General features: G+C 40.7%; 4 protein-coding genes across 4 annotated transcripts; 3 read left to right on the top strand and 1 right to left on the bottom strand.

Moving 5' to 3' along the window:
• The first annotated feature begins 45 nt into the window (after positions 1–45).
• On the top strand, positions 46–1,293 carry LOC141784357 (noggin-3-like). The gene has a single exon (XM_074662183.1). The coding sequence runs from the start codon at positions 184–186 to the stop codon at positions 1,072–1,074; it is 891 nt and encodes a 296-aa protein (XP_074518284.1). The 5' UTR covers positions 46–183; the 3' UTR covers positions 1,075–1,293.
• Positions 1,294–1,971: 678 nt separating this feature from the next.
• On the top strand, positions 1,972–10,710 carry get3 (guided entry of tail-anchored proteins factor 3, ATPase). The gene is made up of 7 exons (XM_074665330.1): positions 1,972–2,143; positions 3,237–3,384; positions 5,074–5,222; positions 7,238–7,388; positions 7,519–7,626; positions 8,216–8,413; positions 9,187–10,710. Exons 1-7 carry the CDS (start codon positions 2,001–2,003, stop codon positions 9,313–9,315), a joined length of 1,026 nt encoding a protein of 341 aa, XP_074521431.1. The 5' UTR covers positions 1,972–2,000; the 3' UTR covers positions 9,316–10,710.
• A 1,134-nt stretch (positions 10,711–11,844) lies between these two features.
• LOC141810507 (bestrophin-2a-like) lies at positions 11,845–17,370 on the top strand. Its single transcript, XM_074698127.1, has 9 exons — positions 11,845–12,030; positions 12,112–12,206; positions 12,602–12,835; positions 13,380–13,534; positions 14,101–14,178; positions 15,474–15,626; positions 15,722–15,802; positions 15,892–16,046; positions 16,263–17,370. Exons 1-9 carry the CDS (start codon positions 11,879–11,881, stop codon positions 17,074–17,076), a joined length of 1,917 nt encoding a protein of 638 aa, XP_074554228.1. The 5' UTR covers positions 11,845–11,878; the 3' UTR covers positions 17,077–17,370.
• Positions 17,371–18,236: 866 nt separating this feature from the next.
• LOC141801289 (protein Hook homolog 2-like) lies at positions 18,237–19,039 on the bottom strand. The gene is made up of 3 exons (XM_074684281.1): positions 18,936–19,039; positions 18,728–18,799; positions 18,237–18,510 (listed from the first exon to the last, which is right to left on the bottom strand). Exons 1-3 carry the CDS (start codon positions 18,993–18,995, stop codon positions 18,379–18,381), a joined length of 264 nt encoding a protein of 87 aa, XP_074540382.1. The 5' UTR covers positions 18,996–19,039; the 3' UTR covers positions 18,237–18,378.
• Positions 19,040–23,724: the final 4,685 nt, after the last annotated feature.

Genomic DNA, 23,724 nt, shown 5'->3' with positions numbered 1-23,724 from the left:
CATTAAAACCTCACTATTTGTGAGATAAGTCCCTCATTCCTTTATGTTATTGATTGAAGCTCAAGGATGTCTGGTGGTGGGTACATTGAGTCCCTGGATCACCCACTGGAGAACCCATGACTGAACAAGTGAAAAAGAAAGGGAGAAAAATTTCCCACTCTTTGATTCCAAAGACCGGAGACCATGCCAGAGCTGTTAAACCATGGTGTCTGCTGGATTTATGTGTCTCTTTTATATGGTTCTGCAGTACTTGGCTCTCTTAATTCAACCCAGAATCAGCTCCCAAATGTCACTCTGGTTCAAGAAAAGGAGGACGAAAGCAGGGATTCCTCATTTCTTCAACTGAGAGCCAGTATACCATCCTATTTGCAGCCCATCCGTCCATACACCCTGCTGACAAGCACTGAAGACAGCCAATGCCTGCCTAAACCAAGACACCGCCGCCCTGCTCACCTCCTGCGTCTCCTGGGTTCCTCTCTTGATCCGTTCTGGATGTCCATAGAGAAACCACCTGAAGCCTCTTGGAGTCGTGGGGAAGGTAAATCTTTGCTGCATGGTGACTCACCTTCTGCTAAATTGTCCAGCACAAGTAGTCTCAGAAGGGAGTTTGATGTGAATGCTTCACCAGAGCTGAGACAGGCAGCAGCAAACCGTCGCCAGATGCTGGAAAAAGAAGCTGCAGATCTGGACCTCAGTTCTCTTCCATCACATGTTTCAAGTCATGTCAGAGACTGGTTGGTGCAATCAGCCACCTGTGAATTAGGCTACAGATGGGTGGATCTGGGTCCTGCTTTATGGCCACGCTGGCTACGACAGACAGACTGTGTGAGAGCGGATGGAGGGAGAAGTTGCTCCTTTCCAGGTGGGATGGAGTGTGTGCAAGCCGAGACAACTCACATACAGATCCTGGCTTGGAACTGTTTGGAGATCAGAGGAGGTGTTGGATCCAAAAAAATCCAAACCGAATCCCCTCACAGCAGCACTGTGGTTGAGGCTGGTGAATTCATGAAGAAATGTTCATGGAAAGCAGTGCCTTACCCTGTCATCACAGCATGTAAATGCTCGTGTAAATGAAATTCTGGGGCCACAGATTTCCATTTTGATTGTTTGTATTTCTTTATTTTAATGCTACTTAGTGTGATATCCAAAAAAGCTATTTGTTTGATATTCCAATTTTTATTAATTGCAATTTCTATTGCAGTTTCTATTAACATTTAATTGATCTAAATGTGCTTGCTAGAATTCAATGAATAATGTTGTGCCCTAACAAAATGTTGTATTTCTTTTTTCCTGTAAAATGTTTCAGTCCCATTGTTCTATTAAACAACCATCTAACTGGGTCTTTGCTAAAATACAAATTTAGCTTTTGATGTAGAAAAGTGTTTTGTTGATGTTGGTTTTTTTTTTTTTTTTTTTTTAAAAAAACATCTACAGATAATAATGTGAATTAGTTCTACATAAATAAAGACTATTTACAGAAAAAATGAAAATATGAATTGTTTCCTCTGTAAGCAATATTTGCAAAACATAAAACTTTAAGTAGGAATGTAATTTTTGAAAGTGTTTTGTAACGTTTAAGATTATTCTTTTCAAGCTTCAAATGGTAAATTCTTTCTTTCTGTCTTCTAATAGTGTTTTGTCTGATTTCAAATATCTCTCTCTCTCCATTTATATATATATATATATATATATATATATATATATATATATATATATAGCTTCAAAATTAGGAATTTTATACGCATTTTGACCACACCCCACTGGTCATTCCGAGGCGGTTACCCGAGGAGTAAAACCGATTTATTTAAATCTCAAATTTATCATATCACCCTACTTAAATCAAACTATAGACAATATAATAGAATACAAAAGAATAAAATTCATTAGAATAGAATTTACGCCTCTATTTCTATAGTACTTTTTATCCGTGGAGCTGTGAAGGCAGCACAGGCGGTACGTCACACCTGTGGTACGTAAACGTTACATTGTACACAGTCAAGATGGCTGCCTCATTGGAAGACGAGTTTGAAGATGCGCCTGATGTGGAGCCTTTAGAGCCAACACTGAAGAATATTATCGAGCAGAAATCTTTGAAATGGATATTTGTAGGAGGAAAGGGTGGTGTAGGTAAAACTACGTGTAGGTAAGCTGAAGGAGTTCGTTCATTTGCCTCATGATATTTCCTCGAGCTATATTGCTAGCTAGGAAGGCTAGCCGTTGATGCATGGCAGACCTGTAAAAGCTGTGAGGTGTTATCATGTTCAACCGTCAGACCAGCTGTGTAAAGTGTGTATGTGAAACGTTCGAACTGTCACCAATGGTAGTGCTCAAAATTCACCGGTCCTTCCGATATTGCAATATGTCCTTAAATAGAATCAATCTTCACATCACTAACACCTCATAAGCTAGAAACTAAAGCAAAATATTAGTACATATGGCGTGAAAACGCATTTTTCGTTTTGATTGCAGCCATCTAGGCTTGGTTGGTCACCTTTGCCGTGTGAAGTTAGCGTACATTTGGTTAACGTCATCCGCAGCAGCCGTTAGCCGACTACCACCACTCATGACTTTGGAATAAGTGAGCTGACAGCAGTCACGGAACGGGAGTGCGGCCGCTTGGTCTTCTTTTTCGTAACTTGGATAACTTGGGTTTCTTTTTAAACATTAGATGATCTCGAGTGAACTTGGTACCGAATAATCCAGTTCGCGTTATGCTACACGTACTTCGCTGACTCACTGTGGAAAGCTTGAAACGTCAAATGAGATCAAATTGAGCTTTATCCTGAAAATGACACGCAGATCATGTTTTTCGATATGAACGTCGGTCAGAATAAATAGATGGTGCCATTTGTTCAACATGTAAGCATGTTGTTAGTTAGATGGCCAAACTGTTGACACCTAATGTGCGCGTATGGCTCTGTTCACACCTGCAGCACAACAATAATCACAGGTGACCGGCTCTGAAATGCATCTGTGTTCATCTGAACACCATTTCATGAAGACAGCTTTCCTGCTTTTGCTGTAAATATAAACTCAAGCATAGTTTTATTGCGCAAGAAAATGCATCTTTTCTCTATTATTATATATTATTATTATTCATTCAATGTTAAAGCAGGCAACATTAGATACTAACACACGACTATTTAAGAGCAGGTATCTACAGTCTAAACTAATCATTGTTTTGATCTCTCGGACCTTCATCAGGAATGAACCCCTCCTGTGTCTTTTCTTTGCAGCTGTAGTTTGGCTGTCCAGCTTGCTGCTGTGAGAGAGAGTGTCCTGATCATCTCTACTGATCCTGCTCATAACATCTCTGATGCTTTTGACCAAAAGTTCTCAAAGGTGCCTACAAAGGTCAAGGGCTATGACAACCTCTTTGCAATGGTGAGACATACTACACTTTTAAAATCACGAGCAGTCACGCACAGACAAACACTCTAGGTAGGGGCTAAATCGGGGTCGGGCAAACTTTTTGATTCGTGGGCCACAATGGGTTCTAACATTTGATAAGGGGCCGGACCAGGAGCAGATGGATGGAGTGCTTTGGTAACTATCAGGGTATCATTCGTTCATTCCATATCCATTTTAGAATCCAAAATCGAAAAACAGATAACGTGTTGTTCTTCAATTTTTCGTTTTTGAATCAAAAATCAGAAAACAAATGACGGTCTATTTTTCACTGTTTTGATTTTGTTTTGAAATTAAAATTAGAATATAAGAAAATGGAATTATAATGGGATTTTCAATCCGTGTTTGGTTCGTTCTTTTGTTATTCTGTTTGAAAACAAAATTTAAAAAAAATGAAAAAATGGACTTGTACTTTTGTTTTTCTGTTTTAAACCCGAAACAGAAAAATAGAATAACAGAAAAACAGAAAAACGTGGTTTTTCTGTCCTGGTTTTAAAAATGGAAAAACAAAAAATAATAAAAGATTGTGTCAAAATTGTTTGTGTGATATTTTTATATTAAATGTGAACGTCTCTGTATAAAAATTAGACAAATAACTGACGTTGAAGGTTTATACAAACATACATATTCCTGACCTTTTTTTTTTTTATATATAAGTAACATCACTGACGATCCACTTCATCTTATCCGCGTGCATATGCGCACTTCCATGTGTTTCAATGAGTTTTGTTTTGTCCACTTTCCTCTTCTTAGGTCCGTTCATCTTTACAGAAGGGCTGATGGGTCAGAGGGTAAAGTGCAAACAGGGAGTAATAGGCCTACGCTTCACCTCAACAAACTGGGAAATCTAGTGGGTCCCTCATCTAGTGGGAAAACATCAGAATTGCAGGGAAAATAAAACATTAACAAGGTTATTCATTTAATTTTTTCAAGTTCGGCGGGCCGGATTAAAACGTTTAACGGGCCGCATGTGGCCCCCGGGCCATAGTTGGCCCATGCCTGGGCTAAATCTCAATCTCAATGGATTTTACATTTTGTATTTCTGAACACAGAAAACGGGGTTACAGCCAGTTTTGTAGACACAACAGTGAGTCAGGGCTGCAAGGTGGATCAAGAGATGGTTCTGTCTGGTGAAATCCAGAAGGTCTGTGGTTTGAAACTCAGCTGGACCTTTTCTGTTTTGTTTTTAAGTTCATCTATGGGAGCTGCAGTAGGCTGTAGCAGCCTGTGACTCTGGTTGGGATGAGTGGTATCAATGATGTACGGAAGGAACAGTAAGACAACAAGGAAGTAAAATTTAACAGCTTAAGAAGCCAAGCAAAAGAAAGTAGCTTTGTTCTTACACTTGTGTTTCACATTTTGTGACATTTCAAAATCTCCAACTTCATTTATATTTTGCTCTTTAGTTATAGTTCAAAGTTTATCAGAACTAGTTTTATTAGTGAAAAAATAGAGCCTCATTTCCTAATAAAGGGCTCATTCAGGCCGCTTTAAACTTTCTGGAAGATATCACCATCACTTCTGTGTCACGAGTGGATTTCCACATCAGGAACTGAGCACACATCATCATTGTGTAACAAACTGAATAGCTTCAGGCTCTGAAATCAGCAGCAGTTAAGAAAGGCCTGTTTGTAATGAGAAGATTATTTCTGTTTGGGGCTACAGGAGATCGACCCCAGCCTGGGTGTGGCAGAGCTCCCTGATGAGTTCTTCGAAGAGGACAACATGCTAAGCATGGGGAAGAAGATGATGCAGGAAGCCATGAGCGCCTTCCCTGGCATTGATGAGGCCATGAGCTATGCAGAGGTCATGAGGTAAGACACACAACTCAAGTTAAGCCAGAGTTTACAAAATCAGCAACTAAGTTTACATGTTGTCAATATTCAGGATAAGGTCAATGTTCTGGTTTCTGAGACATTTGGAATAATCCGTTTACATGTGTGAGCAAACAGAGTTATTCCTTTTTCATGGTATCCTTTTCAAAACAGCGACACACAGACAACATCTGGATGCATGAAGAACATCATGACACAATATGCTTCATTTCTGCTTCTTCTGACTGTATCCATAGCAACAGCAGCAACAGAAACAGCAGCAGCACTGCGGACTTCCTGTACTCAAAAGACCAAGATTCCTTGCAAACAGAACATGTACAGAACACAAATGAATGTTCCTTTCAATGGGGATATGCTGATAGGTGTAAACATGACCAAATATTCATGTTAGAAAAGGGGTAACCTAGGGGTAGGCCTGGGCGATAACAACGATGAAGATATATATCCCAAAATAACTTTTCCTTGAGAAAAATATGAGACATGGTCGATAGAAATATGAGACATGATCGATAGAATTCATTTGTTCATGTTTTGACAGATGTAAAGCCAATCACATCTGGGAAGAGGAGATGCAAATGTAATCATTTAGCACTCACAGAGTGATTAATCAAACCGATTGAGAGAATCTTCCGTGTGTGACTCAACACAGTTGGACTGTCAGAAACAAAAAAGTGGAGACATATCGTCTTTCCAACAAAGGCATTTCTGAGGTTTCATTTTTTTAACTGGCTGGCTGACTGCTCTGGTCTCCACCCGTGCGTAAAGAACGTTCCTCTCTTGCGCTCTCCGGAGAGCACAGGAGATGAATGATCCTCTTCATTTGCCAGACGCTCAGTTGAAGGACCACTGCCACTGAATGACCTCCGGACTGTTGCCTGGGCATTTACGATCAGTGTCGGTCCAGACACAGCACCGACCTGCTGCTTCGTGTGCACAGCGATGGCCCGAGTGTCACGGCGGAGTGCACCCACCACATTGGACACAGCTCTCACCTCCTGTGCAGCAGCCTGTGACCCAAACGTCTGATTTCTCCAACTCCATGGCTTAACAATTCATTTTTCGTTAACAGCCACTCAGTTTTCCCAAACTCTCTATGCTGACAGCAGGTAGCACGCGCTAAATCCTCATTTACATATGGCGGTTTGCTCCTGTTATCAAATGCGCACGCAGTCTTTGTGGATCACCTGCAACACACCCACTGATAACAAAAGTAAAGTCAAACGGCCTTTTTTATTTATCTAAAGTAATTTATTATGTTCTTCAGTACATCTGTAATTTTTAACCTCTGACAAAAAAATAAACCAAGTCAAAAATAACCTTCTGACATCTTCATAACTCACTAATGAGTAACGGAGCATTAATTCCTGACAAAATAGTTGTTGCAGCTGTCTAACAATCATTCAGCCGCTGGGTGAAGCTCTTACTTTGTGACACGTCCAAAAAAGTTCAATAAAAGTCCAGTGATCAGTTTCAAGGGTTTATTGTGTAAAAAATCCAAAATCCAAAACAAGCCAGTATGTAATTCAGGCAAAATGTGAAAAATAATACTCGATGAAAACAAAACAAATAATGCCAGTAGAATAATAAAAGGAGACAATGAAAAGGTGACGGTCTTCAAAATATATCTAAGCTTCTGACTCTGAGACTCTGCTCTGCCCTTTGTTCTAATTCCTGCCACCATACATAATAAGTAGAAAAAAGAATAGCCACACCCATGTATCAATAAAAGGCAATAACGTCATCATAGTTACGTCATCTACACTGTTATTTGATTTATATCGTGATCAATATTGATATCCACTGATATGAAAAAGCATATTGTGATAAGATTGAAAAAAAAAACAGAATATGAGCATAATCCATTTTTTAAAAAAGGTTAATAGTGTTTGCATGGCCATGACCAACCAGGTTATAGAAAGTATTCTGAATATGAAAGTGTTACTGACTGCATGTAAACGTAGCCAGTGTTGCACTAACTCATCATCTTTTCTTAGGTTAGTGAAGGGAATGAATTTCTCTGTGGTGGTTTTCGACACTGCCCCGACTGGTCACACACTGCGGCTGCTCAACTTCCCCACCATTGTGGAGCGCGGACTGGGTCGCCTCATGCAGATAAAGAATCAGATCAGCCCTTTCATTTCCCAGGTGAGGAGAGGGAGGCACTCACTCAGTGGTTGTAGTCATGTATCAGTTTCAAGATGTGGGTGTTACATCTAAAAATACAGACTCTGTCTGAAGTACATTCATATGGTTTATGGTGTGTCTGTGTCTATAGATGTGTAACATGCTTGGTCTGGGTGACATGAACGCAGACCAGCTGGCCTCAAAGCTGGAAGAGACTCTGCCCGTCATCCGCTCAGTCAGCGAGCAGTTTAAAGACCCTGTAAGTTTTTCCATTTGTGGTTCAACTCTAGCACATTTACCATACTACTTGATCATCGCTGATATATATATTCTTTATTTTTTAGAGTATAAACTTAAATCACAAACCTCATTTACAAGCCAAGTACTAAATATGTGATAATCGTAACATTACTTTGTCACCTGGTTGCAACCAACTTTCCTAAAGTGAAGTTACAAGAAGGATGGGAATTTGCCCTCTACCTATATTTTGAGTAATTGTCATCTTTGACTCTTCAAGCTGTACATGTTTTCTTTTTCTGCTGTAGCATAAATGAAAACTAGTTAAGTAACATCTTATTAGTTCTTGGAAAAAGCACTCAGTGTAAATCTAACTTTACACTCAGAAGAAAGAGCATGTCAAAAATAAATCACAATAATATCTTAGGCTGATGCTTTCATAAACCCATTGACGTCCCAAAATAGTTGATCAAAAAATTATTTAGAACCTGGTTATGTTTTTATAAAGTGCCTTCAGATACTGCTTTGTTTGGATGTGGTGCTGTTTCATTAAAGATTGATTGATGTGTATGAGCGCTCTAACTTCTTCCTGTTGTCCCTCCATCCATCAGGAGCAGACGACCTTCATCTGCGTGTGTATTGCTGAGTTCCTCTCCCTGTACGAAACAGAGCGCCTGATCCAGGAGCTGGCCAAGTGCCGCATTGACACACACAACATCATTGTGAACCAGCTTGTTTTCCCTGACTCTGAGAGGCCGTGTAAAATGTGCGAGGCCCGCCATAAAATACAGTCCAAGTATTTAGACCAGGTACGTGTCTGTTTTCTTTGTCTCAATCCAGCTGCATTGTTTGCTTTTAAGTGATACTCTGGGATGGAACAAGTTGGGTCCTATCACAAGGTTTAGGGCAGAAATTACCCCTACAGCAGTAATTTTGTGCAGCAGAAGCCCAGAGCGCTCAAACCAAAGACCCCCTCTCTGCTCCTCTGCTGGTTTCCTCTGCACTCAGACGGGGCCAATTTTTACTTGACCAAAAACACAAATAAACGGACTCCCACCGAAAAAATCTGATATTGGTCTTCATTCACACTTTATTTAGAGAATTTTCAGCGCGTTATTTTCACACCGCTAAATAAGGCTCTAGTTCTCATCGTGTCATCTCATCTGATACACTAAGCGGTGAGCGCCTCGTAGCCAGCTGTGGCTCTGCAGCGGAGGTTGCGCTGTTTTACGACACGATGAGAACTAGAGCCTTATTTAGCGGTGTTTTTGTGTGAAAGTAACACGCTGAAAATTCTCTAAATAAAGCGTGAATGCAAACCAATATCAGATTTTTTCGGTGGGAGTCTGTTAATCTTTGTTTATGGTCAAGTAAAAATTGGCCCCGTCTGAGTGCAGAGGAAACCGGCAGAGGAGCAGGGAGGGGGTGTTTGGTGCGTGCGCTCTGGGCTTCTGCTGCACAAAATCACTGCTGTAGGGGTAATTTCTGCCCTAAATCTTGTGATAGGACCCAACTTGTTCCATCCCAGAGTATCACTTTAAAGCCAGGAGTCCATGCTTAATCCTCTTGCCTCTCTGTACAGATGGAGGACCTTTATGAAGATTTCCACATAGTCAAGCTACCCCTGCTGCCCCATGAAGTGCGAGGAGCTGACAAGGTCAACACTTTCTCTAAACAGCTTCTGGAACCCTACAAACCCCCCAATAAATGATCTACCTGCAAGCAGGACGTCCCCTTTCCTCTACAGACCACACCAACACTATCAATATTCACCTTCTCTGAGCTCTCCCTGCCAGCCTCAAACCCTGCGGTAATATCCACTCCACCCTCAGCCCGCCATCCAAAGCAGAGCACTGCTTGACACACGTGTTGTCATTTAAGGGGAGCAGATGGAACCACACAAATTCAGTACAAGACAATACTTACTGTATCATTAGAAAGGTTAGACAGGATGAATTAGTGCTGCCTTTCTGTGTTTTCCTTTATTTCCTTCATCATATTCTCTGTGTGGCAGTTGTACTTTTCCTAATCTAAGCATTTAACTTTCCTCTACAAAAACTCGTTCTGTCTCTCCTCCTCTGCCATCCTGCGCAGTGTCAAGCCTCAGATATTTCCGGAGACGGTGCTTTGAATCCCAGGATTAAATAGGTGGTTGATGTTAATGACTTCTTTTTTCAGTGTGGTTTGGTGGCTCTTTTCACAAGTTTGACTCTCCATAAAGTAACAAAATCTCAATTAACTTAACTTTATAAATTTTTAAAACCATGTCTTACATCAGGAATCCACATCAGTCTTTGTACAAATTCAGGTGGTAACCATGGGGGAATCTGAATTGATGAGTAACTTAACACTCAAGCAAAAAAAAAAAAAAATCTTAGTTTTTTTCTCATGACCACCCTTATTATTGCGTTATTATTATTGCAATAAAGAAACCAGAGAAGAGTGATGTTTGTTTTTGTATGATCTTCTAATCCTCAGACTGTCACTCACATTGTAAAACTACCATACATACAGTTACCTTGTGTCTGTGAGAGTTTGTTCATATCCAGTGGGGATGTAAATGGGTTTCATTGGATTTTGAAGTCTAAGTGTGCATGACTCCAGCTGAAAAAGCTGCAGGATAACATCCATAACACATCTGAATTCTCAAACCAAGCGTCCGTTCAGCAATCAGAACTTTCTTCTCTAACATATTCTCTCCATCCTGTTCACAACAAACAACATGGGAGCCCTATTAACAGCATAAGTAGCCTTATGTAGAGCATTGTTGATGAAATGTATTGTATGTTGAACACTGAATGACAAGTTGTTGAAGGAAAGTCTTAGCATCCTTTCTCTGTGACTGAATATCGGCTTTATATTGGCTCACCTGATGCATCATTGTACTTCTGTAAAAAGTTTAAGATGACAGATTTATACTCAAGAAAAAATCCAAACGTTTTCTTGTCAATGAATGCTTTTCAGTCGATATATGAATTTATTTTCTAATGATTTTGTTTCTCTTATGTTTATGATTAAACTTTGCTTCAGATGAGAACTATCGTGGTAGTTCATCATGTTATTTATCCAATGCGCCCCTTCAGTGATGGGGCAGTGACCTCAGCAAACTGTCCAGTGACACTTGGCCTTTGGCTGAGCATCACACACACACACACACACACACACACACATTGAGGAGAGATACAATTAAAGGTGTCCACACTCAGGTGTTCTGAGTTTTCCTCTAGGGATGTAGGTCTCAGCATCACTTTGTCTCCACTTTAACCATTAAGTCATTTGCCTTGTTTCAATTATTCAACATTATTAAAATTGTACTGATGTAAAAACACTGTGAAGAAGGATGAGTATGGTGTCCCACTGTTTTTCCAACCTTGAAAACATTAACTTGTATAAAAGGACGAAGGAAACTCGCGAGAAACCTTAGTCCACTGCCTTAGTACAGGTGTACTAGATGGTCGTTTGTAGCTACGAGTATCCTGTGATTATGAACTTGTTACCGGGATTTGGTTGTTGTTTTCATATCACTTAACACGAAAGTTTGCCACGCTCCACTTGCTCCTGTTTCATAATGCTCTACTGTACTATACAGTCCTATGCGCTCCTTGTGCCCCGGCGCTGCGGCCTGTCGCTTGTGGTCCATCACCGAGCCGCGCTCTCCCGGTCGGGGGCCGCGCTAACGAGCTCCTCCTCCCCGTTTTGGGGATTTACCCCGGGGCGCACTGACCACTGGACACACCAAGGAGGCTCCGAGGATTACTGCCATGCAGCCAACCGAGCCTCGAGTTAACCGAGCTGACACCAGGGGACATCAGAGTTATGAGTTCTTTGAAGAAACACTATTGGAAAACACAGACAGCGGCACAGAAAGCGCTTTACTCAGAATAAACGGAGATATGAATTCACCTTTCCAGCTGTGCCAATTACGCACCGTGATTCGCTGAGCAGTTTTAAATTTCACCAAGAAACACAACGAAAGGTAAGAAGAATTTTCTTATTGACATAATTTATAGTTTAAAGTTTCTTCGTACCTGTGCAGGTTATTCGCGAAAGTTAACGCAATTTGTTGGTGTCAAAAATCGTTTTGTTATATAAAAATCTTTTCAACTTGTTTCTTCCTTCTAAAGCTGTTTACAAAGATGGATTTTAATCTATACATTATTATGGTTTCTGTGGTTTTTATTTTGGCTATTATTGTTTATTATGGTGTTTTTATTTATTTTTTTTATCATTATTTTGCAGCTCTTTACTGTGGGCCTATCACCTGACTGTCACCAATGACTGTCACGTACACAGCCAGGGTCGCAAACGCTCGTTTTTGTGGCTTCTCCAAATTGCTTTTGGCCTGGAAAGGCAGCATCTATAAGGTGCTTTACAAAGAGTTCCTGGCTTTCTTTGCCATGTACACAGCCATCAGCATCACTTACAGGTAAGATAGAGGGCACCCTCCAAGAAAACATTTGCTAATGTGTCATTACATACATGACTTTATCTAACTTTAATTTCTTAGATGTTTCCTGTATGAGGACCAGAAGAGGTATTTTGAAAAGCTGGCAATTTATTGTAACCATTATGCCAGTCTCATCCCCATGTCCTTTGTACTGGGTAAGCACTCATAATGTTCCTGACATCTTTAAGGAATATGATTTGAACTGTTGAAGTCCTTTGTATGATGAAATTTTTACATGATTCTGTAATTTTATGATACTATTTTTTGATCGACACATGTATCAGTCCAAATATGTGTAATGTGCATTTGTAGTTTGGAATTCTTTGCAGTTTAAACGTTTTCATATGCCAAATCACTTGAGCTCATAAGCAAAAATTAGTAACACCATCGGTCTGACCCTTTGATTTTTTTTTTCTTTAAACTTTCTAGGGGGTAAAGTTAAACTTTGATAGAAACCAAGACAAAACTTAAAGTCAGTAATGGGTTAACACTTTCAGTTCCCAGGTCTGATCTCCTAACCCTCCTGTCCCCTGTGCTCTGCTGTGAGCAGGTTTCTATGTGACTCTGGTGGTGAACAGGTGGTGGAGTCAGTACACCAGCATCCCTCTCCCTGACCGGCTCATGTGCGTCCTGTCCGGGGGCCTCCAGGGAAGCGACGAGCGAGGCCGCTTGCTGAGACGAACCATGATGCGTTATGCCAGTCTGTCAGCTCTGCTCATCCTCCGCTCCGTCAGCACAGCTGTGTTCAAACGTTTCCCCACCATGGACCACGTGGTGGAGGCTGGTGAGTGCAGACCTACAGACAGAGGTGATGGGGTCAAATCTTAGCCAACTGCCCTGTGATGCTGCAGAGAGACAGTGAAGACATTATAAAACTTCTCAATGAAGTCGTGCTAAAACTTGAAACAAATGCACAAATGCACTCTACAGCCTGTGACTTCAACATTTAAATTTATTTTGTTTCTACGCCACTACCCACTCAGGAAGTCACAAGAAGTGTGATCAGTCAAACATGCACATCATTATTATGTGTTGTTTCCTCTACTGTACATTCTCTACACCAGTGACGGCGGAGAGATTGCAAGGACGGGCACATCCTGAAATTCACAGGAGATAAAAATACTTTATCACTGTAAAGATTATGAGACGCTGGTGTTAAAATCCTCCCTTCAGTGTTTCCTGAATGAGCTGGTGGCATCACATTTTCACTCCCATGATTACATGTGTTTGAATCTGGAATATTTCTTTTTCTATCTGTTTCATCAGTTTTCATTTACGTTATTCAAAATGAATCTGAAGTGTGGAGTATGAATGTCTTGTTTGGGAAGGATTCATGTCGAGAGAGGAAAGGAAGAAGTTTGAGGGTCTCCATTCCCCCTACAACAAATACTGGATCCCCTGTGTTTGGTTCACCAACCTGGCAGCTATGGCGCGCAGTGAAGGCAGGATTAAAGATGACCACACGCTCAAACTACTGCTGGAGGTGTGCCACATACACACAAACACATGCTTTTTCAAAGGGAGCACTGAATATGTGGCCTACACTTTATCTTATTTGGTTTCAGATGCATTGTTTATTAGAGATGGGAGAAAAAAATCAAAACTCGATATATAGGGATTTGTTTGTTTGACAATATCAGGATTCTTTGTTAAAGAATTCTTCCTTTCAGTCTTTGTTTTTAAACTGGATTAGAAAAAAGTTACCACTTTTCTCCAGCAGAGGGTGAAATGTTTCTCTCTGACTCACGTAATGAGGATTTTATGGGAAAATATGGCTCCTGTATATAGTCTGTAGACATTATCATCATCGTTTAACTTTTTTACAGGGTCCGGTGTTAAAAAAGCAAACTAAAAATTGCAAAAATTGTAAATAATGGAGGAATAGCAATTTAAATCAAATTGGCACCCCAAAAAACGCATTAGAATCAAATAATGAGAATAGCATATCGTCCCAGCCCTATTGTTTATGATTTTAAAATTACAAATAAAAGAGATACGATAACTGCTGTATAGTGACCTCAGTCAGTCTTAACTATTGTCCACCAACAGGAGCTGAATGGATTCAGAGGGAAGTGCAGCATGCTCTTTCACTACGACATGATCAGTGTTCCTCTGGTTTACACTCAGGTAAGTGTTTTTCAGCTTGAAACATGTAATAGCTAAACTCAAAGTAGGGGAGACTGGGGACAGTTGCAACAAGGGATGGTTGCAACAAGCCTTATTTCTCCAATCAGAAACATGCTAGAGTGATGACACTCACACTGCACATGCTCAGTTAGACCCTCTACCCACCAAGAAGAGAGAGGCCATACTGAACACCTGGTCCTGCTTCTATCAAGTAAAGTTGTTTAGGAGGTATGAAAGTAGCTTTTTTCATGAGCTGTTTTTTGTTTTACTGTCCTGACCTTATGTATGAATGAATCCAAACCTATCTAGTTTGAATCACTGTTTGTTGACTATTAAATGACATGGTGAGCATGTGTCAGTGTCAATGTGGCTAGCTAGCACATGGCGTTTTGTCATGACTGGTACCATGGGGACAGTTGCAACTGTTGCAACTGTCCCCATGGTATTAGGTTAGTCATATTAGAGGAGACCACACAACCATACTTTCAAAGATTTTTAGTTCAAAATAGGCAAAATTAATATATTTTATTGCTCATGATGAACACAACAAGGAATCATATGGAGAAACTAATGCTAATGATAAACAGAATAATTTCCTAAATAACTTAAGCAAAAATTAGCACTTAGTTATTGTTGTATGTTGCATGTGTCATATAAACTTGTCATATGGTGAATGAATCATATAAATAGAGAAATTGTAAAAAAAAAAAAAAAGAAAGAAAGAAAGAAATTATTCCATTCTTTTTGTCCCAAAATGCAATATTGAGTTTTTATAGCTTCAGTAATATCTGCACATTTACTCAAGGTGGGCCATTTTAAACAAAACAAAACTAATTAAATACCTCAAAGCTGTACAGAAAAGAAAATTGAGTTTGAGCCCACTCTGGGTAATAACATTAGTATTTGTCCTATTTAGACAAAACACTGAGGATAATTGTTGAAAAATTAATGTTTTTTTTTTTATATATATATATATATGTTGCAACCGTCCCTGATCTGTGTTGCAACTGTCCCCAGGTTTGGGGTCAGTTGCAACGTCTGAATTCCTCTATTCAAATGAATATTCTGATTAATATGTTATATGTAGCCATTTTTAAATGGTATGGGCATTTAGCAGACAGATGTAGGTTAAATATGTAAAGATTTGGTGACACTAGTCCAAATACTCTCTGAGTAACTGAGAGTAATGTAAAAAGTGTTGCAACTGTCCCCAGTCTCCCCTACAGATGAGATAGTACACTTCAAGGAACCAGTTTTAGTAGCAGCATCTACTGACACCAGGGTCTCTTCTACAGGTGGTGACTTTGGCAGTCTACAGCTTTTTCCTGGTGTGTCTCATCGGCCGTCAGTTCCTGGACCCAAATCAAGGCTACCCGGGGCATGATCTGGATTTGTACATTCCCATCTTCACTCTGCTGCAGTTCTTCTTTTATGCCGGGTGGTTAAAGGTCAGAGGAAGGTCAAATATTTCATGTTTTTATTATTGTGCACAGTTTGAAGATAGTTTTTGATTTTATATTTTATTTTCTGTTACCTCCTGAAGGTCGCAGAGCAGCTGATCAACCCCTTTGGAGAAGATGATGATGATTTTGAGACTAACTGGCTGATAGATAGAAATTTCCAGGTGCACTTCACATATATTCATACATTACCCTCTTCATGGCTTTGTTGATTAAACTTTGTGGTTCAAATGTTGATGTTGAATCTGTGTAGGTGTCCATGATGGCAGTGGATGAGATGTATGGAGATCTCCCCATGATGGAGAGAGATCGCTACTGGAACGACTCCAACCCCAGACCCCCCTACACCGCTGCCACGCTCTTTGTCCTCCGCAAACCCTCATTCCAGGGCTCTACTTTTGACATGGCGTGAGTCTCTGGGTTTCACCTTCGTGTTCTGTGTCCTGTAGTTTATTCAGTGTGAATCTCCTTGCATTGGGATGAAAGTGAAGTCATGTTGACTCAGCGCAGTAAGGGATGTGACAGTGTTGTTGTTGTTGTTGCTGTGAAAGAATATCATGTCTGAAAACAACAGCTGTGAATCTGGTTCCAAAGAGAGATAATCTGCTCTACATGTCCTGACAGGATTCCTAAGGAGGAGATGCACTTCCAGCCTCTGGAGGACATCGCAGAAAACCTGGAGGAGTCCGGCATTCGTCACCCCAACATGGCCCTTTTCAACCGCATCCTCAATGCTGCCCCATCACCCACCGGCTTCATGGGAGGGGCTCTACGGCGCACCTCAGCTCAGCTCCAGAGACTACGCCACTCCCCAAGCATCGACCACTGCACCAGCGATGATGACGATGACAACGACAGCGTGAAAATAGGTAAAGGTGGGTCTCTGCCCTCAGGGCTGGGGCAGGACACTCAGAGCACCATTTGCAGTTTCAGGGAGGAGAAGAACGCCAAAACGCCTCTGCTGGAGGTTCAGTTTGGGTTGGAGCAGGAGAGGCAGGGAGGGCCCCCCACTGTCCCTGGGAAAGAGGAAATGAGTGGAGTGGAGGAAAGGATGGATGAGGAAATGAGTAGTGTGGAGGAAAGGATGGATGATGAGTGGCAGATGGAGGAGGGAAGAGAAGAAACGGAGAATACAAAGGAGAGAACCCAAGCTGTGTCACCACTTCCTCCTCCTCCTCAGTTTTCCAGAGGGAGGTTCATTCGACCGGCCTCTGCCATCACTCCACGACACCGCTCTGCCTTCCTGTTTCACCCGTCTGTCCACTCCAGTCTGGAGCACTGCAGCTCTCAGCCAGCTATCAACCATCACAGGGCTGTGCCCACCATTCCCAAACCACCCTTTGGTGGGAGCAAAATGTCCTTCCTCACGGTGCCGTCGTATGAGGAGCCTCAGCGTTTCCGCAGCGTGAGCATGGGATCAGAACTCACGGGGTCTTAGGGCTGTGACCACGATTCATTGTTTTGACTTACAGAGAGGAAAATGTAAGGATGTCCCTGTGACTCACTGACACATGATTCATTCATGTTTTCATGCATGATATTCATCATAGATTATGGACCCGTGCTTTTATTAGCTGTTATTTTCACCTGACTGATGATATCTGTGAAATGTAAACTGCGTTATATTTTCTGACTGTGGAGAGAGTTATGCATTTAATGGCACTTTAAAGGAAAATGATGTTCTGAAACATTTGTGGTTTTAGTTTGCTGATTGTACGAGGAATAAAAATAGATTCAGACCAAAGTGTATGATGGTCAAGATTTTCTACAGAGTTTAGCCAAGCTTAGCTTGTTACACAGACAGAGGTTTCTTCCTTTAAGAAGAGGAAAGTGACCACATTTCTTTTTCAGCATGCTGTATTTTTTTTTACTCATCAAAGCTTCACAATGATGTGTCCAAGAGTCAGATTTATTTAATTTACAGATTTGAAAGTTTACAAAAAGCAGGGGGTAGCTAACCTGTAAGGTACCTGCTCCTGACGCCAAAGTGTGGTCTTTGTAGTAGGATTTCCATTCATTAACATAGCCACAAAGTGAATTGCTGAAAAGCACTTTTAGCAGAGTGAGGCCAGATGTTTCCCCACGTTTAGCTTTGTGCTGAGCTGGGCTAAAGCTGAAATGATAACATGTAAACTGTTAAGTTTATACATGTTTCAAACTCATACATACATATGAAATTTTGGTTTCTGTCACTTAAAACACTGTATTTTATGGTTTAAATATGTTGTCTGCATGCTTGTTCCAGCATCTTAGCAACAACCAAAGAATGGACAGGAAGTGGTGCTAAAACTACGAGGAGTGGTTGCTTTCTTTTCCTCCTTTATTTCTTTAACAGGATATATATCCCTTTAAATAGAAACACCTCTAAAGCTTTTTTTTTGTATTTTGAAAAAATAAACAAAAAGAACAAATACAGTAACCAGCATACTGGGTTTACGCATTGTCAATTTAATTATGATGAATGAAAGTGGTTTAATTTTTGCAGCAACAAATCCACAACGTATACATTAAAAAAACACTTTATGGTTATAACACATAAGAAATAAAGAGTTTGTGTCATGTTTCATAAGTTTATCAAATACCAATCTGTTACCACTATTAACCAGCAGGGGGAGACAGCACCAAACCAACTGAGCACAAGCAGTGAGAGAGAACTAACACACTCTTTTCCACAGTCTTGTTTTCCATCCTGTCTGAGTGTGGGTTGCACTCCTCCATTTCTCCCTGCAGATGGAGCCTCCTACTTGGGCTGCAGACGCAGGGACAGCACCCTCCGGGCCAGGGTGGACTGTCTCTGCTTGGCCAGGAAAGACTGAGCAGGGTCTGGGGCTCTGGAGTGCTCACACAGGCGGTGCTGCTGCAGAGCTGAGGACTGCAAGATGACAGAGCAGTCAGCTGTTTGTTAACGATGCAGGAAGCAAACAAACACATGGCTGTTCAGTCTTTCATGTTTACTGAAACATACTCGAGTAAATATTCTCACACCAATTTCAATCATTCCAGCTTTTATTCCGGAAACACTCCCTGGTTTAAAGTGATTAAACTCCCAAAGGATGACTGTGTCATGACTTCTGTCCTGGTGTCCTCACCATACTTTGCCAGGCCGTCAGGATCAGATCTTCCTCTTCTTGTCTGGACCTTGGATGATCTTGCTGTGAGTCCTGCAGCAGTAATATTTGGAGAGTGTTGTTTAGTCTTCACAGAGTCACTGAAACAAAATGTAATGACATGCACAACAAAACAAAAAATACCACAGATTTTTCCGACCCAGTCCGGACAGACAGTAGGCTAAGTCACCTCTGAGGCAGCTGTTGCCATGGTTTTCGATGCTCTTTCCTTCTTCTTGCTGGTCATCATTCTGTAGATAAATTCAACACAAACATGAGCAGAGAAATGTTTGCGTGACTGACTGACTGACTGGCTCGTACACCACGGCCCTCCTGACCTGCCCCGTCTGTCGGGGGCTCAGTGCTGCTGGTGGCTGTGTTTCACAGCGGAGGCCTGGGTTTTGTTGTGTGTCAGACAGAACAATATGGAGAGGTACTGCTGGCTTATGTGCTCTGGACGAGTGCCACATGTGTAAAACGCCATCCTGCTGACTATCACACAATCTCTATCAGGCAGTCTGGGGATTGGTACGTTAATAACAAAACACCATACTCTTAACCTGACCATATACATGACCATGTTCAAGTTTACAAGTCTTAATTATTTTAAAGCAATCATGACCTGATAATGCAACAAGGAAAACATGTCAGAAGAGAATTAAAAAAACTCTTTTTCCATCAGTTTTGTCATATCACATGGACTTTTCCAGCAGTGCATGTTTGTTGTCTGTTGAACTGACTCATAACCAGTTTCAGTCAGTTGAATTTATCACTATTCCTCTATTACTCCTCAACCAGCATCAAACAACATCAGTAGCAGCTCATATCATGTGACATCATGCAAAAAAAAAAAAAAAAACTGGCCCCTGATGGGTCATCTTTTGGAGTCTCCAAGAGTAACTGTGAACAAAGTTCAACCCCTTCCAGTACTTGAGCTAGCTTTGAGGTCGTGGTTTATCTTTCTTTCATTAGGCGTGAAAACACAAGTGTGGAGGAGGACTTCGAAGAAGCATGTTTGTGAGCGTTTTTCTGTGGAACCAGGAGGCCTGAGGTCAGCAGGCAGGCTTAGACTGAAACTGTCTAAAAAAAGAAACACATCTACACCGTAGCTCCTCCTAGATGAGCTAACCATGCTAACCACCTGTTGATGTGTGTTTGCATTGAAAGTGTGAACGACTGCGTTTGCTTGTTGCACTTATCAACACATCATTTTATAAAGGTGTGCTTTCACTTTGTGGAGGAAAAATGATTCGGAACATTTTTTCACAGAAACAGAGAAACAAAAATGTGGGAAGAAAAAAAAAACTTTCCCAGACAAGTTTCCTGGAATCCGTCTCATTCGAAACCCTGTGAATGTTTACTCTGTTATGAAAGAGATGCAGATCACAAGGTCATCACAGACACATGCAGCACCACAGATTCCTGTTAGTTAGCAGGGCCTGAACATCTGTTGTGAAAGCTTCCTCCTACTGCTGCAGTTTCAGAGCAGCAGTCACACCGACTGAGCTCACTCACTCTTCAACTAGTTCTTTCAAGTTTATCTTTTTCAGAAAAGACTGCTCAATCCTCAAAACAAACTTCTGAATCCCAGGATGCTGTGTCATCAACCTGTTGGTCCTAGTTTTGTGGTTTGACCCTGATTTTAAGTTTGAACAACATTTTACAATAAACACTTACATTTCTGGGAAGTCCAGACTGCAACTGAGTCCGAATCTGAAACTGAAACTGTCGTCTTTTTTTTTTGTGACCATGCCAAAAAACTTTGAATTCATTTGTGCTTTAAAACAGTAATGTGAAAATCCATAATGTCAACAATTGCTTTTCAATTCACTTCACATTCGTGTGTGTGTAAATCCACCCGTCAAAGCAGACTGGAGGTGAACAAAGAAAATGACTTCAGACTTAAGTGGTTGTAAAAAATTCATAAAGATGAAATCATACAATCAGTCACGTTAAAAGATGCTATGAACTGCCTCGCCACTTTAGTAGTCATAGTCTCACGCACACTGTCGTGAAGACATGACCTCTAACAAGGCATGTGTTTGTTATGGTGTTTGTCTCTTTCTGTAAGACAGCTTTTTACTGTATACAGTACCCCAAGGTAAGGTATTTATCAGTACAGTTACTCAGCACTACTGGTTTAAACATGACAACAAGCAAACACAAGTTTGTACTGTAGCTTAGTAGCCGGCTATATGTAGCGCTATGGGCAGCCCGGTGCTTCGGCGTAGCTGTAGGCTAACGTGACAACAGGAAAACACTGTCTGTTTGTAAGTAGTTTTGTAGCTGTCCATGTTGAGCACAGCTGACAGCCCGGTGCTCTAAGACATGTCTGTAATGTGTATCGTCAATAAATCCTGATTAGGTCTTGCCAGTCATCTACCAAGCAGAGCTAACGTAACCTCACTCTTCATTTTGTTGATAGACTCTCAAGTTTGAACAGACCACTGCAGAATAACTGCTGACTGTGGGTTGGAGTGAACATTATCACAAACAGTTAAGCCCCTGTGTTAGCCTTTAGCTCGTGCTCTATCTCTCTCCTGTTTATCTTTCTTCTGCTCTTCTGTCCTTTTTCTGTCCGACAGTTAGGCTCCTGTGTCCAACATCACTACAGAATTAATCACAGAAATTGCTTTCCATCAGAGAAAAACATAGTTCTCTCTTTTTACTTCTAAACTTTGTCAGCTGGCGTGGCGTTGTCATAGAGACTCAGACATACAGTGAATTAATCCAGCCCTGTTCGACCTGATCAGGAAGCTAAGAAGTAGCATTTTGAACTAACCTAAGTTATCCTGATAGTCTCATTTTAAAGTGTGGATTATGATCAGGCATATATCTAGAAGGGGGATTTTATTCAAGAACACTTATCACAGCCTCTTTGCCACCTTCTAATAGCATATCAAGAATTATATCATCTGTAGACATGTTTTACCCAGATGTCAAAACTCTGTAAATACAAGAGAAAAGAGTCATTGTTGTGTCACCCAGGATGAATCATCATGTCGGGTTTGGTCACTTGAAAGTGAAAGACCAGTGTAAAAGCAATTAAAAACTTTATAGATCCAGATAGAATTTCACACAAGTGTTAAGTGTTAGTTTGTGTTGTGTGTGTGTGTGTGTGTGTGTGTGTGTGTGTGTGTGTGTGTGTGTGTGTGTGTGTGTGTGTGTGTGTGTGTGTGTGTGTGTGTGTGTGTGTGTGTGTGTGTGTGCGTATGTGTGTATGTGTGTGAGTGGCACTCCCTTTCTTACACACCCTGCTTGGCAAAAAGTACTCTGTGTGCCCTGTCTGTCTGGTTCCCTTTTAGTTGCTTTTGGTGTGTGTGTGTGTGTGTGTGTGTGTGTGTGTGTGTGTGTGTGTGTGTGTGTGTGTGTGTGTGTGTGTGTGTGTGTGTTTATCTGTCTGTCTATCAGCTGTCTCCTTGTCTCACACACAGTTTCTATCTGTCTGTCTGCTCCACTGACTGAGTTTGAACAGGACCACTCTGTCTGTTTTGTCTGATCCAGTGTGAATGAATGAACTGTTTGTCAAACGTGTTGCACTCTGTGAGGTTATCGTACCCTCATAGAGAGACTTAGGTCTCAGCGACAGTTGGGAGTTTATCTCGTCAACGTTTCTGAGGATCTTTTTTATGAAATACAATACAAATCCTGACAGATGTAAAGATGTGTGTTAGCTAACGTGACCCTCTTCTGAGCAGATAAGGATGATAGTGAACTTTGCTCGGCTTCTCCAAACAACCAACACTTTATTTCTATCACCAATACAAATACAGACATTAAAACACAAACTAACTAACAAACAAAAAACCACTTAGGTGGTTTCGCAGCATTCTATATATATATTTTTTTTTTCTTGGAAGTAACATCTTCAAGATTTTTAGCAACCAGTGACCCTCATTACTTTTACCAGTCAGGTTAACCACACAAACCACAAACTGTTGCATTATCACCTTTCACAAAAACAAGAGGTATAACACATGATCAACACAGAGCTGTTAAAGTTGTTTCCTCCATATTCTAATCTTGGCTGATCAATCCCCAGCTCTAGTTTCATTTCAGAGTGGATAATCATGATATCACGCTTATTATGATGCTCCTGACAAGGAAGAAAAGTGGTGAAATGTCCGTGATGCAAACCTCTTCGTTCATCTGTTGTGTCCTCATATCCATCCTCACTTCTCTTACACATATAATCGTCACTGACATCTTTCCAGAATAGGTAGTGTTTCTCCAGCATAAAGACTCAGTTACCCATGAGCACCCACTGTTGTTATGACATGACTTTTATCAGAGCGGAGAGAGCAGATCTTTTTTTTTTAACACTTTTCTTTGATCAAGACAACTTTTTACAAGATGCAAAGTGACGAGGTAACGTTTTTACTTTTAGTTTTGTAGCACTATTGCTTAAAATGTAACAACAATCAAATTTTGTTTACTTAATTTGTTTGTAATCAAATGTTCAGAAGGTGAGCAGACTGTTCAGTGTTGCTCACATCCTTTTCATCAGCGAAAAAAAAAAAAAAATTGCTTATCACTGCTGAACTTTGTTGGCCATCGTCGTGTCCTCCTTGGGACTTTTGATCCACATACTGAAATTAGATTTATGTTCTTTCAGGGAAATCCAACCCAACCACGGATACTGAGAAATAGAAATAAAAGATTTTGGTGCTGGTAATCTCATTTTATGATAAACTTTATTCACAGGCAAATATATAAAAGTTAGACTATTTCACGCTTACAGGGTCTCTAAGTAAAACCCTATTTAGCCTTTGTGGCTGCCAAAGTTTCCAAGCCCTTCCAGGGGATATATAAGAAGAATCCAGGTTAGAGCATCCACATTTTAAATCACCATAAAATATGTAAGTATAAGGACTGCTCTGATCACAAGGTTTGTTCAGCAACAGACATTTTTATGATATAATACTCATACAAAATGATTTAAAAAATACTAAAGCCTGAGCCAAGTTATATTTAACAGT

The sequence above is a fragment of the Halichoeres trimaculatus genome, unplaced genomic scaffold (assembly GCF_033239565.1).
Source record: "Halichoeres trimaculatus isolate MK-OKI-2021-1 unplaced genomic scaffold, fHalTri1.1 fHalTri1_scaffold_2, whole genome shotgun sequence".
In the NCBI taxonomy this organism is placed as follows: Eukaryota; Metazoa; Chordata; class Actinopteri; order Labriformes; family Labridae; genus Halichoeres; species Halichoeres trimaculatus.
The sequence above is the reverse complement of the archived record's forward strand: the minus strand, read 5'-3'. Positions and strand labels throughout refer to the sequence as shown.